Below are 19,473 nucleotides of genomic sequence, written 5' to 3'. Positions count from 1 at the left end.
TTCTCCACTAGATGGTACATTGGGCTGCGCTGCAATGGCTGATACATGAGCTACATCGCAGCAGATGGTCCTGCTAGTTTAGTCCATTGATAACATTATTCCATAAATCTATAATTTAAGCAGTTCAAGTTAACCACTTTTACAGTTTTAACCATCATATTCTTTAGAAAACATTACTGGTAATTAATCTGAAACGTTTCCCCAAGAACAGTGACTTACTGTATTTTATTTTATTTACGTTAACTGTATCTGCAACTAAAATTGCAGTAAGTCATTTATTTTCCGTGCCCCTCATCTATTACTGGTACGCAGAATAGCACAATCGATAAAGTCAAACAACTCAAACAAGCAAGAGCACGTATAAACACAAAGCAGCATCGCTCAGGTAAACAATTTAGCTGCAAGCAGTCACATACTCCTTCAGCTGAATATATATGAGCCCCCTTTTTTCCCACCTACACATATTTTATCACAGTTTAAAAATCACTGTACTTATGTTTTAATACCCGGCCTATGCTGTCTTTTTTCCACAAAAAATTCTTGCTGATCACTCCCCAAAACCATGTAGGTAGGTGAGATAATGCATACTATGTGGATATATTTTTATAAAACCCTTAAAAGACATGTCAACTTTAGAGGTATGAACCAAATCAGATGTATATATTATGTATTAGTGATAAAGATACAATTTGATCACTCCACACTAAGGAATCAATCCATAACTGTGTTAGAACATTTATATAAGAAAGTATCTAACTGTTGTGTACTGTAAATGTAATACCCTTTGACTCATCCATTAGTGGTCAAAATTTTGAGGTTGTTCCACAGGTACCAATCTTAGACAACTTCTACTCACTGGGTGAGCACACGCACCCAAAAACCCACTGGCTTGAATTAAGAATGTTGAGAGAACACTGATTTACATTAAATATATATAGACTTAATCCAAATGAGGCCTTCTTTTCAAAAACTAAATATAAAAAAAAAACTTCTTCAAGTAGGTGGAAATCCAGTGAGTTAGTCTTCTGCGATTGATGCATTTTCAATGACCCTGGCACTCAACTGAAGCAGAATGGTTTTCAGGTGGCTGCTTATTGCCGTGCAGTGATACGTAGCTTAAAAAAGCCAGAATGCGCATTACGCATGCAGCAGTCTCAATTTCACGTGGCAAACAAAATGCACCGCAGTCCAGGTAAGAGTGGTGCTCTAACTGAGATCCTGGTCATACCGCCCCTTAATCATTGTTTTCAGTAAAGGTCCAACCTACAGAAAAAACAAAATGACTCTTGGTTAGAATAAGCAGCTCACACAGTGTCAGACATAATACATTGTTTTACTCACTGTCCCGGACTGCATGCACACACACACACATATACATATATATTTCCTTTGTACTAAATCAGGTACGCCATAAATATTCAGAGTAATTAGGTTGCTGGAAGGGTCAGCATGCCCCAGGGATTTCATATAACAAGTGACCTAAATGTGGATCTGATTTAATATTCTAGAAAGTGACAGTGTGACATTCAAATGCAACTTATGTAACTGCTGATAGGAAAGAGTTTTGGTTGTAAAGAGGGTATAAAAGCAAGTGCTTTTACCTCATGTGGGTCTCCAAGTGCTTCTCCCAGCATTTTCTCAATATTTCTCATGATGGCCACCTTCTGGTGAGCTCGCAGGGGGTACTCTATCCTCTTGGGTGTGGAGGCACCCTAACCAAGTGAGTCAAATAGGTAAGTGATCACAAAGAAAAATGTAATGGCAAAGACAACAGAAATCTTAAAGGAATGGCTGGGAAGACTAAAGTGTGCATACTTTGTACCAGAAGTTTACAGTGATTGTCACTCCACCGTTCAACAGTGATTCAATGTGATGCCACCTGAGGAAATATAAATATATGAATAACTTAATTCATCAAACTCTGGGTGTCAAAGAGCAACTTTCTGCAGTCGTTACCAGTTAAGAGTAGTTTATAAAAAATAACACCAATGTCCAGCACTCACTGTGGATTCATTCAACACGTTGGCTTTATTATTTAAAAAATACAACATTATACTACGATATACTGTACCATAGTTACTTTTAATAGCACAAATGTCTACCAATTACTACTTATACAATCAACAAGATACATTTGAAACTCAATGCTGCTAAAAAAGAATTGGATGACTAATTTGGATGTTGTGAAGTTAAATTGAAGAATGTTGTACTGAAATGCACAAGGCATGACCACACATCAGCTGACAGTGCATCCAAGAAACTCAAAGCCTTGGGGCCTCATTTATCAACTGTGCGTACGTACAGCTGTGTGTGCGTATGTAATGCGTAAGAAAATCGCCACGCAAAATGTGGAATTTACCAACTTTTACTTACAATTAGGAATGTGTGATAATATAAGCACAGGTCTGGCCATGCTACAGAACAGAACCTAGTGATAGAATAGTGATACTACTATAAAAAAAAGCATTTAAGAGTGTCACAGTATACATAACGCAATCAACATCCACATATGTCCTGTGTTTCCTTTTATTAGAAACACTCGATTAGTAATTAATATAAAACAGCTGTGACAATGTTTGAAATATGGGGCAATGGCTTATCTTGCGTTATGGGAAGACTTGGCAAACAATGTGCTCAAAGATCACGCTGATCTGCTTTGCGAGGACACAGTGGCTTCTAGGTAGGTACAGCTTCCCCAAACATGTAGAGCTGAATTTGGGTCATGATATTTGTGACCTTCTCCCATGCAGCATTGGTTCTTTTGTTTGTAATCCCTCCTGCACTGAGTGAAACAAACAATATTTGTTGGTTGGACTCAACCTCGTCTACCAGCACCTCCATTTCTTTGTTCGTAAGTTCCTATTCTTTGCTCTCTTTGCCAGAGTGAGGGAAAAAACACATTTACGTAGTTGATAAAGGGATGTGTTGCCATATACGGTTAATTGGAGGCCTAATTGTGGATGAGCATGGTTGTAAAGAATATGTGGGATTTATCAAGATTGATTACTTACTGGTGTGCGTACGATTGGCTTGTGTACGGTTGATAAATTGCGATTTATTTTTGTACCTAAGCACATACTAAATTTCATTCGTGAAACTGAATTTAGAACATTTACTACGCACTGTTGATAAATGAGGCCCCTGGAGATAATCATCTGATTTAGTGTTGGAGTTCATTTCTCTACATAATGTCTCTAAAAAGGCCATACAGAAGTACTTCTTACCAATACATCGGGATGTAGAGCACATCTCCTGGGCCCACAACAGCCTCATAGCCAACAACATTTTTAAAATTGGGAAACATCTTATAATCAGGATGATCAAAATCAACCTATAAATAAAACAAATATGGATGTATTACAAAGCATGTACATACTGAACCTGCATGTGTCTAACTTTATTAACTGTAATACACATTTTTATTCCTTCCTACTTCTTAAATTTGTTTCCAAATGAGTCTTGCTTTGATGTGCCAGTTTTAACTAAATGTATGTCTTTATTCAAAGTAATCTTAAAACAGTAACACTTTTTAAAGTTAAGACATTGTTGTATAATGTCTTTGAGGGGATTTTTTTCTTTCTGAGAGAAATACTGTGAATTATCTCTAACATTATAGATTACGGCAACAGAACTTAATCACAAATGTGTTATACATTTTTATTATTATACCATAGGTGATTATCAACGTATATGTGGCTTACTTGGCTCTGCCTGTCACAGGGGTGGTGCACAGGGTATGGATAGAGACACTCAAACTGGTCTGGAGGGAAGAGGATGCATCTCTTATGGCCTTTGATCTGTGCAAAGAAGTTCTGCTGCTCGTCGTAATGTGCTGGTGTCACATTGCCTGTGGTAAAAGAATATTAACCGATAATGTGTTGTGTGAAAAACATTGAGGACAACATCATACAGCAGAAACTGTGAAACTGGATTCCGTTTGCAGCGGATAACTACCGGTACTGAAAGAGCCCTTACCCTCCATGCCTATGAGCAGCAGGTTGGATGTCAGCTGTCCCCAGTTTCTCTTGGCTTGCTGCTTGTTGATCCAGTTCCAGTTGAAACCAAGGAAGTCAACAACAATCTTCTTCCCTACCGTGTCATTCAGGGTCTGCTGCAAATATACCCTTGAAATGCATTAGAAAAGACAAATGCAAAATGTATGAGCCACCTGTCCTTGTACTCTCTGACACCTGAAACAAGTGGAAACCCAGCTCCATGCATATGCTATTAATATGTCTGCAGGATATAAGCTTGTTCACAAGGTGCTTATATTTCAGCAGGCTACCTCTCTTTTAATACACAAAGAACAATATGACATTGAAGGAAGTGGACGGTAAAAAGGACATTAAAATTGAAATAGATAAGAGCCACCGTGAGCGTCAGAGAGGCATTATTATCAAACCTACGCAACTTCTAGGCAAGACTGCTTGAATGCATTCAATAGCATTGACACACTACTATTTGCCAGGCGTCCATTTGTTCAGGTCCTATCCCCTGACCAATCGCCTATCTTAACCTTAACCACTCAAAGTCAATACCTAACCCTAACTAATCAAGCTGCTTTGTAGGGCAGGATTGGCCTAGAAGTTACATGGGATCCATAATAACGCGTCAGTGATTCAAACAGCGATTTCACTTTAGTAAGTTGTGTGTGTGTTAGTGCGTGTGTGTGTGTCACAGTAGTAGTAATAATAATAATAATAATAATAATAATAATGATAATAATACTAATAATAATAATAATAGGTTTCACCTTGATTCTTTTCCAGACACTAGCTTCAAACGGAGGATTTTGTTTAGATTGAGCATCAGACCAGGCTGGATTATTATTAACAGATTATATTCCTGTTCCAACTCAAATATCATTATAAATATATCTTACCTCTCCTCTCCATTTTTTTCCTCCATTATATGCATTTTATCCACAAATTCAGAGAATTTCATTTCCATTCGTTGTGACTTGGGGACAAAGTTTTCAAAATTAGCCATTTTCTTCTCATCATAGTAGAGGAATTTGTGATTTTCTGCAGTGTAAACAGAAAAGTCCCCATTTCCAATGTTCTCCTGCAGATATGCAATGTCCCATTTGAGAGCTGGATACACAAGGTTTGTGTCTGTTAAAACCACTGGTTCCTGAAAACAGATTAAGAAATGTCAATACATGTCAATAATATAACAAAACATTTTTTGTAACATACACACATTATGCTACTTTATTTAATACATATTTTGATATTTCTTTATTTCAAGAGAATTAGGCAATACACTTAGAAAAAATAAGCAAATTTCTTAATAGAATAATGGTCTATGGAATTTATAATTCTACTTAAACATCTATTAATGTTAATTGGGTTCAAAAATAGCCTAAAATATAATGTAGGCCAAAACAAATGTTATATTATTTTAAATTAAAAGACGTTATAAACATTACTGAATGCGTATCATCTTGATTGTGTAAGGTCTTCTTTTGATACCACTGGTATTTACATTTGTCTTCATTATTAGCCTTTTATGCAAAAAATAACATGAATCCCAAGACACGCCGTGCAATTTGTCAACAGTGCAGTTTATGGCATTAGATACACTGAGCTCCGAGAGCTACGTGACTAACTGAACGTAGACCGATGGCGCGCGCTCTTTCTCTCTCGCGCTCTCTCTCTCTCTCTCTCCCTCGCTCTATCTCTCTCTCTGAAGAGCGAGGTGAGTCTGCGCTTCCAAAGAGTTAAAATAATGTTGTGTTGGTTGGAAACTAGGATTCGTGTTTATCTAATACAGCGAAAGTGTGGACGAGACATATCAACGCTCGCACGCGCGCGCCTGTGATTGGCCGTTGGTTGAGTTCTAGAACTAAAAGCTTTAAGTAAAACATGAAGAGGTCACTCTGCCATACGTAGCTTTTCTATTTATGGTAAACCATTAATGTGATGTATATTCATTCATTCATCCATCTGTTGAAAGTGACTTCAATTTCCTCATGCCAAACAAATAATATTCACTTTCAGTTTTTTTTCAGCAAACCATGCTCACTGTGGTGAATACAGGGCTACATGAGGCATTCGCATGGGGTTTTGTCTTTCACTTTTATTTTCAGCAAAAATTATTAAATTAGGCACTATAACAAACAATTATTATTCTACCTCTGATTTTGTTGCCCATCACAACCAGTTTTGTCTGCATATTCCAGTACCACATGGTTCAATTCATTTTTCACTTAATCAGAAAATGCACCACCTGTAAAGCTATCAATTGATTTATTGTTGTATCACCTGTAGGGATGTACGATTCAGAAAATGTCACAATTCGATACCAACTTTTAGGCTCATGATTCGATTCAATATTGATTTTCGATCAATATATATTGATATTGAAAACTATTCTCAATTCAAAAACGATTAATTGTATGCATAAAGTTACTTTTACCATGTATGTATGTATATTCATATCTATATTATTCATGTGGATTTGTTTGGTATTTGTTATTTTAATATCCTGTTATGATGTATGTGTATGTTGTGTGAGATGTCTCTAAGCTACTGGTACCTTGAATTTCCCCGTGGGGATCAATGAAGTATATGTCTACCTATTATGTGTTTGCAGTAGACATAAAATAAAAATAAAATTTGCACACCCCTAATCACCAGTCAAACAGCCCCATGAAGGTTCTTCTTTTTGCATGAATCTTTCTGTTGCCATCATGTTATATCTAAGTTTCTTGTGGCACCCCTAAAACTATCCCAGGACAAACAAATGTGTCAGAGCTCTCCTTCAGGTCTTAAGCCCAGAGAAAACTAAAACTAGCATGGGTATCAGTAGCTACAAAAACATTCGAGACAAAGGTGAGCTTTAAGTAAGAATTCATTTGTAAATATGTTTTGGAACCTTAAATGGTGGGGTGAATTGTCACTTCCTTAAAAATAGATATGATAACTACTGACAACACATTATCATGCACTTCTACGTGCATGCTCAATCATTGCCCTATTTATGAGATGTCTGAAAAGGCTACAAAGTGTCAATATTGAACAGGTATACAACCCTGCAGGGAATTGCTCCAGCTGACATTGACACTGAATAAAAACAATGTGAAGCAGGATGAGGTTTTCCTCCACAAGTGTAAAAAAATAAAAAATAAAAGCCATGCCGCTGACGCCTGCTCATCAGGTTTATGAAAGACAAAGAAGCTTGTCCACTGCTTCAAAAGACAAATGCCAATAAGAAATGTAAATATGTCACCCATGCAGTGGGTTAGTAATGCCTCAATCCCAGTAACTGTACAGTAGGACCAACATTTCAGTTAAAGTAGTATAAACCTACAGTTGTTTCATTAAAATGCTGAAAGGGAGAAATCCACAATAAATTACATACAGTACAACAACTGCTGCTGCCTGCTCTTTATAGTTAGTTTATGTTGCATTTCTGAGTAAGCCACAATATCTGCCGGTGTTCCCATCCAGATGTCAAAGCAAACTACCTGATGGGACATAGCTGATTGGATTACCCTTAAACATTATTCCCAGTGGGTTTTGCAGTTTCATGCTGTCATTCCCAAAACTACAATGACAGCAAGCAAAGTCCTACTTATACAAAACATTTACAATTAGGGTACTATATTGTACATATTATCAGATGTAAAAATATATATAAAAAATAAAAAGATTCAAATTACAAATTTAGTTAGTTGCCCTATATAATTAGGCAACATGTTTTATTAGCCTACATCTCCCTCGGGGTGACTTAACGTTACGATTAAATCCTTTATTCAAAACCAGGCTAAGAAATAAATCTTCACAACATGATTTACAGTTCACTTTCACTGCCTCTCTATACATTAATAAGATGATGAACACTAATGACTGTTTTTGACCAGTAAAGTGTCATCGAAACAGGGTTTGTGGTGCAGGTCTAGTTAGCTAGGTTCTTGCTATGAAAAGGTCTGAGATTTCTTTGGACGGGGTATGGGTTGTTTACGTTAAAGTTTCAGCAACAAACGGTTTACCTCGTTGCTTATTAACATCTCTGCTCTGGGGTCCGTATGAGACAGTCTCGGAATGGGCTTGGTTGGGAAAGAATATTTTCGGAGCTGAGACTCATCCCAGTCCCAGTTCGGGACGCCAGTAACAGCAGCGCCGCCTTCGTTTGCCGACGTATCAGCCTCCACAACGGTCGCCGCTGCCATGGTCGCCGACAAGAGATGAAACAACCAAACACTGGCTTTTCTTCCGGACACTCCGTGCTAGGCTAAATAGTCACCCGCGGGACTATGGACGTTATCATATAAGATTCCCCATTCACAGTGATATACCTTCCTGCATGAGCCCGTCTCCTGGTCGGCTCTGTTCCGTGTGGAGGTTGTGTTTACAGCCAGAAAACAAACGACACAAGGGGAAGAGGAAGAGAAGGGAAACATGTCGATAGTTGTATGCCCAGAATATCGCACAGCGACACCTAGTTCATTGGGTGACTAGAATTCTCATGCTATGATAAATAGCCTTAACCACTAGATGGCGCTATTGCACTTATTCTCATTCTTCTTTCTCGCAGTTTTTCAGAAAAATCATGGTCATATAGGCTACCATCATAACTGATATTTTTAAAGTCAAAACATGTACAGTCTTTAAATCTAAGTTAGTCTGTTAGTATATTTTCTCAATTAAAAATAAATCTATAGGCCAATGTGTACTTTACTCGGGCACTTCATTTCAGAGGGAAATATTGTACTTTTTATCCCACTACATTTATCTTACATCAACAGTGTTTGTAGATTTTTTTATGCTAAATATATGATCATCTTTTAAAATATGAGGTATTGTTAGAGAGAAGAATGCCCAGCAGTAGTCTATATTATGTACAGTAGTTGAAATCGGCTCCAACGGCTCCAATTAGCAACATTAAAATGCAGCTGGCATGTCTGCATCAATGATACCAATACAATATAACACCCATAACAGTATAATACACATACCACTCTGAAACTGGCCATTCTACATAACAGGTACTTCTACTTTTGATACTTTAATTAGCTAATAATGCTTTTTTTTTATTTTATAACGTAACATTTTGAATGTGGAATTTTACTTGTACCAGAGTATTTAACACAGTGGCATAGGTATTAGTTGTTTTACTTAAGTATTGATAAAGGAAGTATGGGAAGTACTCTAAACTTAAGTAACAGTTTCCATGCCACTTTGGTCCCTGGTTGATCTCAAAGCACTGCAGTTCTATCACTGCCTTTGGATGACAAGACATCCCTTGTTTGTTTACATTTAGAAATCAGAGTAATTGGCAGGAGAAAACACTAAGTGCTTGTTTCAAAGTCAGAATGACTGAAAAGATAAAACCATCTACAGCTCTAGGGAACATTAAATTGCACTATGAATGAGCACAAGCTGCATGCAGGCGTTGAAATTATATATAAAATGAATCACTCAATTACTGTACATATCTTGCACTTCACTTAAGTATTTTGATCCTTTTTTTCTATTACATTTTTTGCAAATGCAAAACATTGGGCCGGATAACAACACGAAGAAAAGTACACTACACACAGAAGAAGGCACAGCGCACCTTTTCCACAATCCTTCCTTGCGATCAAATGTTTCACTCCAAGACAAAGAGAGGAAATACCAGAAGGAGGGAGACACAACGAAAAGACAACAGCAATACCAATGCCTGTAGCTCACAAACAAGACACACAGAAACAGACACATACAAACACACACAAAAACAATCAGGAGGCATTGAAACAGAGTCTGCACAAGACAATAAGGGACCAAAAACACACCAACAGAAGTGAAAAGGCCGTAGCACAAATGTATTGCATGGACTTCAAGGATCCAGCAATGCTGAGTCAAGTGTCCAAAGTCCTTCCCGGGGCTCCACCTATGTGAGTCGTGGAGAGCTCCATATAAACGACATCCAGAAAGGTAAGGGTTTGAGTATGAATGGACAAGTCATGAGGTGGTTTCCAACGGGTTGCAATCATTCTCTTGGCCGCTGTAAGTCCAGCAAAACAGCACGTTTTGAGTTTTTGAGAGCTGGAGTTCTGACAGATCATTCAGAATGAACGCATTGACAGTAACAGCTACAGTATCATTAATCAGGACATATATTTCAAATGTAATAATGTTCCAGAACTGACCAACAGAAGAGCAGTCCCAGATCATGTGAATATACAGTATGTTCCTTAAGCTTTTAGTGGGCAGAAAGTGCATAAAGGACTGTTAATTACCTTCAAGTGATGCATTTTGGAGGGGGTGAGAGATGTCTTTTGAATGAAATTTTAGTGAGTCTGCTATTGGTCTGGATTGCGTGATGCTTCTGAAATGTTAGACCATACATCATTCCAGTCAAGATTGTTTCTCAGGCCTGGGCAATCATGTACACAGATCTTCTCAAAAGGAAGGGCAGAGATGTCACCAAGAACTGATAATGCCTTGATACCATACTACAGACTTTTGGCTGCATAGCAAATAACTTGCGGATATGATGGGTGGGCGGAGCCCACTGCCAGGGGACACAGTATGCCTTGAGTGCTGAAAGAGAAACGTGGTTTATTGACTGCTTTTTGTAAGTCAGAAAAAGACAATAAGCCAACCTCAGTAAAAATTTCTTTTAGACAATGAACCCCCCTCTGTTCCCATTGTGGGGCTGTAATCGGCCTCTCACCATTTGGGAGCGCTGTATTGTTGAATAAAGGAGAAAATGTGGGCCAGTTACAAGCTACATGGCAGTATGTTTCAGCCAATCTCCAAGTTTTGATAAGATGATAGACAATGTGGCCAAAGTGCAGCTGGCACTGTTTGTTGGAGAAATTGGCAAAAAAGAACGTCATGTAGTGAACAAGGTTTTGTCAATGCACTTTCTAAGGTACGCCAGCAAACAGATATGTCTGGGTTAAACCAGGTAAGGAGAGGTCTTGACACGAAGGACCAAGCATAATGTTTAAAGTTGGGATCTGAGAGGTCACCATCCTTTTTCCTCCTCTGAAGAGTAGACATCTTAAGCTGTGGCCGTTTGCCTTTGCCAATAACCAGAAGGAGGGGCGAGAGCATAGAGTTCAAAAAATCAATCCTGGGTAAAACATTAATTTTAACCGCAGAGATACGGGCTTGAATCAAGATGGGGAGACCCATCCTTTTTTTTTATAGGTTTCAAAACGTTGATTACAGCAACAGAATAGTTGTGCTTACCAATGTGGTTTAAGCGAGGGTAAACATCAATGCCTAAATATTTAAACTGCTTAACAATGGGGACGCTATTGTGGGCAGAGTCATTTAAATGAAGCAGTGCAAACTTTGACCAGTTAATTTTAAAGCCTGATAATCGTCCATACTCTTCTCATAACGATAGAAAGTGAGGAAGAGACTGAGATGGGTTTTCTAACATCGTCAACAAAACGTGAGAGGTGATGCTATGTATTACAAATGCATATTGGTGACACCATAATTTATTGGTGAATAGCTTGAGCGAGAGGCTGTAGAGAGAAGACAGACAGTGCAGGACTCAAGGAGCAGTCTTGACATGAAGATCTGGAAACAAACAAGAGGAGGTGCGTCCCGTTAAGACTCAGGCTGAGGGGTTAGAATACACAAGTATTCCCATCTTATGCTACTTTTTACGTCTACTTTACATTTGTTTAAGGATATTCTGTATGTTCACTAGATTTCACTGTGAAAGTGACAATTTACTTTTGAAGCATTGTCTTACATTAAACCTTAAATTACAAAGTTCCCCCATGCCCAACTACAACATTAAAGTACAACAATATAATAGTACAACACTGTGAGGGGTCATTCTGCATAAATACTTTACTTTTGATGCTGTATTTTGTTAATAATACACACATGATTTTACTTTTCCCACCAGTGCTTTTTTGAATGATGCACTGTACAATAGGTAGCAAAAATGCAGAGTAATGTAATTTAAAAAAAAAAGGTTTTCATCAGACAGGATGATAAGTTTTACCCACTTTCTTTGTCTCTCCCTCTCTCTATGGCAAGGTATGGTAATGAAATAACCGAGCAAACACTTTTGAAATCCAAAAACAATATTTAACTAGGTCATCATTGCCTCAGCATCACTGTATTGATCACTGGGTGATCACTCCTCAAGAGATAGCAGTGCACGCTGTACCTTGCACACTGGACTGATCAGCTGATGGAGCCTAGCCCCGTTTCATCAAAGCACTACTGTTGAAATCATGCACTTCTTATCACTCAGATCATGGTCACTCTGGGTTTTTAACCTTAGTGTGACAGCTTTTTAAAGCCACAGACAGGCAGAATCGGATCTCCTGGCATTTTTGCAAAACCTGATACATCTTGTATGTTTTCTCTTGATTCAGGCTTTATCAGCAGATTTCCACTGCAGGGACTGGTTTGGGGCTCCCTGGTGGGTTCCCATGCTCTGTTTCCTGTGCAGATCAGTGAGCTGAGCTGAGCTGATCCCCCTGATGCTCCCCTCTCCCCATTCTTTGCAGATAGAGCCAGGAGATTGACCACAATGGTGAGCCTCAAGAAGCTTGCATCTCAATCCAGCTGATAGCAACAAACACATACTGCACTGCAGCAGATGTGCTACTGTCAAAACAAAGACTCTCTCGAGGTGCTACTGTTACAATGTTGCAAAGAAACAGTGAACACCATCTGATGTTTCTGGATTTTTGGTTTAGGAGCAAATAGTGGACGTCCCACTCATCTGTGTTGGATTTCTCTCACATTCCTACTGACCCTCGCCCCTCTAGGTGTTGTAGGTCCAGAACCCCTAACCCATAAATCCTATTAGTCAAGGATTCTCTGAAGCAGTATAAGTCGTTTTCCCGTCTTTCATTAATTGCATTATCACTTGCTACCTGAGATAAATCCTGTGTTATTTATGTCACAGTGGTATGTTGCAGAGCCACTAAAGTAATTTAAACATAAAAACTTAATTCCACGCTAACCAACACTCAAAATTAGATGATTGTTTGTTATACTGCCAGTACTGTATGTAGAAACACATGCACACATTTCTAACATTAATCTCTGGTGTTCCCACAGAAGTTTAAATTGATTATTCAAGCTTTGTGAGAAAGCATCTGCTTTAAACCCCACTCTTCCTCTGTGGTGTCACCGCCACCTCGGGCTCATGTGTTATGCCAAATTGGACATGACAGGTCCAGCTCGAGAGACGGAAGTTTAGATCCCATGGTCGGAGGTCGTGTCACTCTCTGGGAAGTTATGTGTCATGATTGACATAATGTGCTGTTTCACATGATCTGTGTTTTATTTAGTTTTTAGTTCACCTCCCTTCCCTTTTACACATTTGTGTGGTTGTTTGTTTGAGAGAATACAATTGACAGAGACTGCTGATAATAAAGACATGTTACATGTTTTTGCATGTCCGCAATTCAGGTTTTTGCATCAAGTTGTTCATGTGAATCTCACAGCCTACCTTCAGGAGTCCATTATGACCCACCCGTGATTAAAGACATAAAGAAAAGTAGTAGCAGGTTAAAGGGTAAGTGGCAATTCTGTGCAATATAAGCATCCACTCTTTAAAGCTGAAAGGTTTTGCTTCTTTTAGTTGAACCTGCAGTCCAGCACCTGATATTAGGTCTCCAGGTTAAGCACAGTATTATCTTAATATACTGCCTACTAGACCAATGCCCTCTCTCTCATCTCTGCTGCTGATGCACAACTGATCTTGACTAAAGAAGGGCAAACAGTGTTTCAGGTGTGTCTAACTGCTGTCTTACTCTAAAACAGCCAAACGTGTTTTTCTCTCTGACTTTCCCACACATTAACTGACTGCTGTGTCACCAGGCGTTTCTTTGTGTGATATATTTTTAACACATGGGTATAAGTCTGCAATTTTCTGCTGATAGTGAGCCAACACGCGACAGTATAACTGACACACTAAAGCCAAGAAAAAGTCTAAAGAAGAATCAATACACTCTGAATGCTGAGTTTAAAGTGGCTTTGTTAAAATAAAATGTCTTGTCTATAAGTTTGCATTACCTTTAAAATCCTGTGAAATAACATGCTTGATGTGCCCCTGTTGTACTCCCTGTCACAGTAAATTTCAGAACTTCCCCAGAGCCGCAGGGCAAAAGCTTGGTATTCTGTTTTTTCTTTTTGCTGAGAGGGTTCTGCTGCATGCTAGGCAGAGCAATCCAGGCAACCCACAGGGGTCATCAGAAGAGGGAGGAGTTTTGATTATGATCATTATTTGGTAAATAAGATGTCAACAAGGTGTTTCCTTGACACTTTATTGAGTAAAAGGAGGAAGGTGCAAAAATGAACGCCCCCTTCTCAATGGGACCTCTAATCTCTTCTTTCATGTCCCATCTCGTCTGAAGGGTTTCGGTTTTGGCTGCCATGTGCTAGTCTGCCTGGGCCTGGCACTTCTTACTTGCAGGTGGGGTGAGTATCCTGGCAAGCATGTGTTTATAAAACCCACTTGTTTGGGCACAATACTTGAACTAACTTCTTTTGAGAGAACAGTGTGAATCTGTGCAAAGCCTTTTCCCAAAGTCCTTTAGAAGGCGACAGCCCATTGAGAGTAGTGAAGAAGGGATTACCTTCCTCGACAGTGGTGCATTTCCGAGAGAGCTGATTAGCTCTGCATTCATTGTTAAATCGAGCAAAGGAAGGCCCTAGAGGAGTGAAAGGATCCAAATAGGTGGGCCCAGAAATAAAACAGCCGCAGGAAGCCCTGCACAGGCTACCCAAAGTTTTCCCAACATTTCTTTCCCCCACTCCTAAAGAGGTGCAGCGTGAAAAAGGAGATTAGCATACAAAATTAGAGGCGGGTTGATTTTTTAAGGGCAACTTGCCTCATGCCCTCCACCCCCACGGCCTTACTCTGTCTGGACAAAGTTAATTAAACTAGTATTAAACAGTAAAGAAACTTCCAAGCGCTTGGGAGTTAGGGGGCTCTTTGAGGATTACCATGATGAGGGAGAGAATGGGGAGGTATTTGTTGAGGCGAAATTGAGAAAGGCGTGATGGAACGAAGAGTACGCTGGAAAGTTCTTGTTGGTTTGCCCCAGAGTATCCTAACCCCAATGTGAACAATGTGAAGAGGAAGGTTGTGTTTACTGCAAACCCTCAGGCACCACTGCCACAAGGAATAAAGAAGGATGAACACTTTCTTCAGGCTCAATGATATATAAGGTTGAAGTGTTTATTATTCTTTCAATACAAAGCAACTAACAATAAAGAACTAAACGAGGCTGTGCAATAAATTAACAATGTACAGTACAAAGTGCTTCATTTTTTATATACAATTAAATACATCAATAGGGCAGCATAGTCAGGGCAAGCCAGATGATGGGAAAGCAGACTGTCCCCAAAAATGTGAAAATATTTCCAAATAAATCAAAGCTTGGCAGTGATGGTTAAAATATATATGAAGATTACCGCTGTAGGCTGACAGTCTTAAGTATTCATGGGAACAAAACCAACGGGTTCTCAGAAGTTGTGATTTAAAAAGCTAATTCTGCTGTGTCTTAGCAATCAGATCATCCATCACTCAAAAACTAATAATTTGTAAAATACTGTTTTCCAAAGATTTTTGTGTATGTATGAAAATAAATAAATCAGGGAATTTTGAAGCTGGAGAAATACTCCTGAAATGCCCAGTGACTTTTCAAAGTGTTGTAAAAAGTATAAAAATATATTTTAAATACATTTATACCAAAAATTCTACAAAGTTGTAAACTTCTCTATCATGTGACTTTGTGCACATTCCACTTTCTTCAACATCTTTAATAGAAAATAGACAATGAAGATGTTCTGAACATGTGTTTTTGCTAAGCTTTTATCCATAAGACTATCTGAACATGTACAGAGAGTTTGGGTGTTGTTGTACAAATATGATGACAGCAGGGGAGAAGTGATGAAGATGCTCAGTGCTTCTTCCTCAGTCTGAGGTTCTTCCGGCGGCTACTGGCACTCTCATTCCTTACCCTCTGACCTCCTTTCTTGACACAAAAGTACTTGGTCACTGTCTTCCTGCACTGCTCACACTTCACCGCGCAGCACCAGTGGAATTTACAATTACAGCTCGACACCATCTCAGCTTTGCGCTCCTCCACAGCCAGCCCACACTCTTCGCAAAGCCTCTTGCAGCTCCGTTTCTCCCATTTGCTCAAGTTCTTGCCCTTCTTGAGGCACTCACGGCCCTCTGTGCCCGGCAAGCCCAGAGTGCGGTTTTCCAGGCAGTAATCGGGGGAGTCTTCAAGGTGAACCAGCTCCTTACGAGAGATGGAGCTAAAGGTCTCAGCGATGGCCCCCCGGCTGGCCGCGCTGTTACCCGCACCTCGGAGAAGATCCACCTTCAGAGCCCTATGGTACTTTTCCTTTAAGTAGTTGCCCACCTCCCTGAACTCTGGCAGCTGCAGCCAACAGGTCTGAGTGGTGCAGCTTCCGGACACCCCGTGGCACTTACATGTCCTCTGCATGGTCCCCTTCACAGCCTGGAGACACACAAAGAAACTTTGTGAAATGTATTCATAGTGTGATAAATAATGTTATTTTCAGTACTTAAAAAAGTCAGAACTAAGAAATTGATTCTGTGGTTGTGAATATGCATTTGCACTCATATGTATGTGAGTCTCTGGAAGTATACGTGTGTAAAAGACAGGCTGTCCAGTGTCTCTTGACTGATGTGTTGTCAAATTAACTGATTGTATTCTCAAAGTTTAAAAAAGGGAAGGATGTACTGAAAGGAAGAAATGATAGCTTCAAGGTCCATAGCTAAGTTTCTTTGTCCTCCTCTGTGTCCCCTGACTTTACCCGACACAAAACAGCTGTTAGTTGAAAAGGGGACCTTCTCTTTTCGCAAGGAGGAGATGAACTTTCTGTTGAGGTGAGGCTGAATCAAAGTTTCACATTGAGTCCTATTGTCCCCCGAGAAGAAATAGGCGTATTTATTTAGCATGTTCATTATCAACATGTTTTCTAGTGTGAGAAGACCCAATGGAGTGTCCCATTGAGTGGAGAAATGAAAAAGGAGTTTTTTCTCTCTTTCTATCCCAGTTTTTTTTCTGTTACAATGATGCTCCAGGTGCCATGGGGATCCTAGGGCCCAACAGGGGGGAGCAAAGGCATCGTAAACAAAGAGCACTTCAGCTGCACGCCTGTGGTCCCCTCAGACTCCCTCGGGTCCAAACAAAGACCAACATAAATGTGGGATCCTTATTGCAAGAATAAAACTAAACACTTATTTTAAAAAAGCAGCATAATACAGAATGCTGTGCAATGTCTGGCTCCCCAGGATCTCTAATTAAGCTTGCACCAGTGATCCTGAGATTCACAAGTTGGGGTATTGTCATAAGGGGCATTCAGCAGTGGTAAATAGGCCCTTCTGGTACACCGAACACACTGTTATTATTGGGGACGAGTGGCACCTCACTTATGTCCATGTGAAAGGGATGCTTGGGTGGCACACTCAGTGTAATTCTGAGCATGAAAAAAAATATTCAAAAGATGCTTTAGACCGGGCAATCAGTTGGAGGGCCAGGAGAGAATCCTAAAATTTCAAGCAAGCTACTACCCAGTTGAAATACTGTATGGTTCAAATCAAGGCATTAACATCACATACTTCTGCTTCTTCGTATACCAATGGCTCCTCTCTAATTGCCAAGTGGACGTGAGTGAATTAACAGCACCTACTGTACCTTGCGCCCAGCCTCGTTATTGTGGAGATTCATGGCTGCCCGTGCGTCCTGCCCAGTCTCCAACGCATCAACAAACTGTTTGGAGATGGCCTCGCCGAAGCCAACATTGTCACTGCATCCACCCCAGAGCCAACCGTGACCACCTTGAATGACAAAGATTGAATATGTAAAGAACCCGGGTTGTTTGATTAAAAAGTGGGTATTTGTGTACACGTGTATTTCTCTGACCTCGTTGTCCGTTCCTGCTGTCATCACAGCCACAGTTGTCAAAGTCTCCAAGACTGCAGTTCCTGGTCAGAGTGTACATGACTCCGGCGGAGCTGATGGCGTGAACAAACGCTGTCTCCCGATTTGCTGTCAGCAAAAAGACTCATTAACAAAGTTGTCTCATCACACAGATCCCTCGTAGGTTAGGAATCTCATACTATCTATGACAATCTCTTAATAAGTTCAGTTACCTGCATCTCATGTTACATATGTCGTTCTATTTTTATTTTACAAAAAGGCTTGAAAAAAGGGACTTAATTAGTCAACATCCTATATTCTGTTCAAGACCATAAACCAGTCTTAGTGGAATCTACATTTCTAAACTGTGCCTAATTGAGGTGGATTTGGTATTGCCTAGAGAATCACAGCATATTGCTTTCATAAGATGCAAATAGTGGTAGTGGTTCTGAGGTACACTGGGAAGTGGATTAGTGTGTTTGTTTTCCCTCTAACAACCGTGCCCAGTGTAACCATCTAAAAGGGTGATGAATGTTTGGACTAAGCAAACATTGCTATTTCACAAAGAGAAGAAGAAAACTCCCCTCTGATACAGAATCTTGAAACAGAAGCACACCATTTCAAAACACTTTTGAAACATCTTTGGAAACCCATTGGCCACGATTCCCATTGAGAGATGGAACATTCTCTCTCTCAGCCTGGCTGCAGTGCTGAGATGTTTGTGTCCGGGAACTGTGGACTTACCACTGCGCAGGCTGCTGTGTGTGGACAGCTGCAGGGCTCTCTCGGGGCAGTTCCAGCGGTCCCATGCAAACTGATACTTGCACTCCTCTATGCCACTCTGCGCTCCTGCTGCCACACTGCTGGAGTAGATCAGGTACGCCTGAGAGAGAAAGGGCCAATATTAAACCCATAGAATAACTCACAGGCACCCCACACCATGCAGCAATGACAACATGATTCAAGAAGTTGAGATGGTTCTGAAGCATCTGGCATGATTTGATACAAAGATATATCCACCATAAACATTAGCATCATCTTCAGAAAGGATTTACCTGATGCAAAAAATGTTAGAAAATCAAATGTTACGTCTAAAAGAAAACTAGTAATGGTGATGTAAACCAGTCTCAGTCACTTTTACATTTAGTGTCAAAGGTTTACTAGTCAATGTGTCTCACCACTTTTCTTTCTCAAGAATTGCAAAGTGCAAAACATATCAACAAGTCCTTAATGTTTCCATACTCTTGAGATTGAGAGTATGTTCATTGTCAGTTTAATGACAAAAACAATGTGAACTGATTCAAACATTATTCTCCTTTTTTTAACTCAATCAGCCGCAGTGAATACGCCATTGAGCTCTCCTAAACCAGTATGCTCTGTCCTTGTCTCTCTGCGGCTTGTTCACACTGTGTGAACGATAATATAACTAATATGTCTCAAGTGGCCTTTGGGGAGATGGAGTGCCACCTCTTTCACAGGGGCCTGGCTCACTAATGATGACCACCCACTACAGCCATCCCTCACCCCTTAAAACATTCAACCCGCAGATACACAGAAACTCTGAATAAGGTCAAGTGTAAAGAGGT

At 39.8% G+C, this 19,473-nt stretch overlaps 2 protein-coding genes across 3 annotated transcripts in view; both read right to left on the bottom strand.

Annotated features, from left to right (window-relative positions):
- Positions 1-101: 101 nt before the first annotated feature.
- hif1an (hypoxia inducible factor 1 subunit alpha inhibitor) lies at positions 102-8,421 on the bottom strand. Of its 2 annotated transcripts, none has more exons than XM_034899012.1 (8): positions 8,303-8,421; positions 4,883-5,133; positions 3,976-4,124; positions 3,702-3,847; positions 3,225-3,331; positions 1,816-1,879; positions 1,602-1,712; positions 102-1,263 (listed from the first exon to the last, which is right to left on the bottom strand). In XM_034899012.1, the coding sequence occupies exons 1-8, from the start codon at positions 8,405-8,407 to the stop codon at positions 1,207-1,209; spliced, it is 990 nt and encodes a 329-aa protein (XP_034754903.1). In that variant the 5' UTR covers positions 8,408-8,421; the 3' UTR covers positions 102-1,206. The 2 variants fall into 2 exon arrangements, with proteins under 2 accessions (XP_034754903.1, XP_034754902.1); XM_034899011.1 differs by having other exon boundaries at positions 7,997-8,343.
- A 6,980-nt stretch (positions 8,422-15,401) lies between these two features.
- Positions 15,402-19,473, bottom strand: part of wnt8b (wingless-type MMTV integration site family, member 8b) — a 5,464-nt gene continuing 1,392 nt past the window's right edge. Inside the window, exons 3-6 of the mRNA XM_034899010.1 lie at positions 18,632-18,770; positions 17,891-18,016; positions 17,663-17,805; positions 15,402-16,459 (exon numbers count right to left, since the gene is read on the bottom strand). Of these exons, the coding sequence (XP_034754901.1) occupies positions 15,890-16,459; positions 17,663-17,805; positions 17,891-18,016; positions 18,632-18,770 (978 nt within the window). The 3' untranslated portion in view covers positions 15,402-15,889. The remainder of the gene's footprint in view (positions 16,460-17,662; positions 17,806-17,890; positions 18,017-18,631; positions 18,771-19,473) is intronic.

The sequence above is a fragment of the Etheostoma cragini genome, chromosome 17 (genome assembly GCF_013103735.1).
Source record: "Etheostoma cragini isolate CJK2018 chromosome 17, CSU_Ecrag_1.0, whole genome shotgun sequence".
Lineage (NCBI taxonomy): Eukaryota > Metazoa > Chordata > Actinopteri > Perciformes > Percidae > Etheostoma > Etheostoma cragini.
This window is presented reverse-complemented; position numbering and strand designations above follow the sequence as displayed.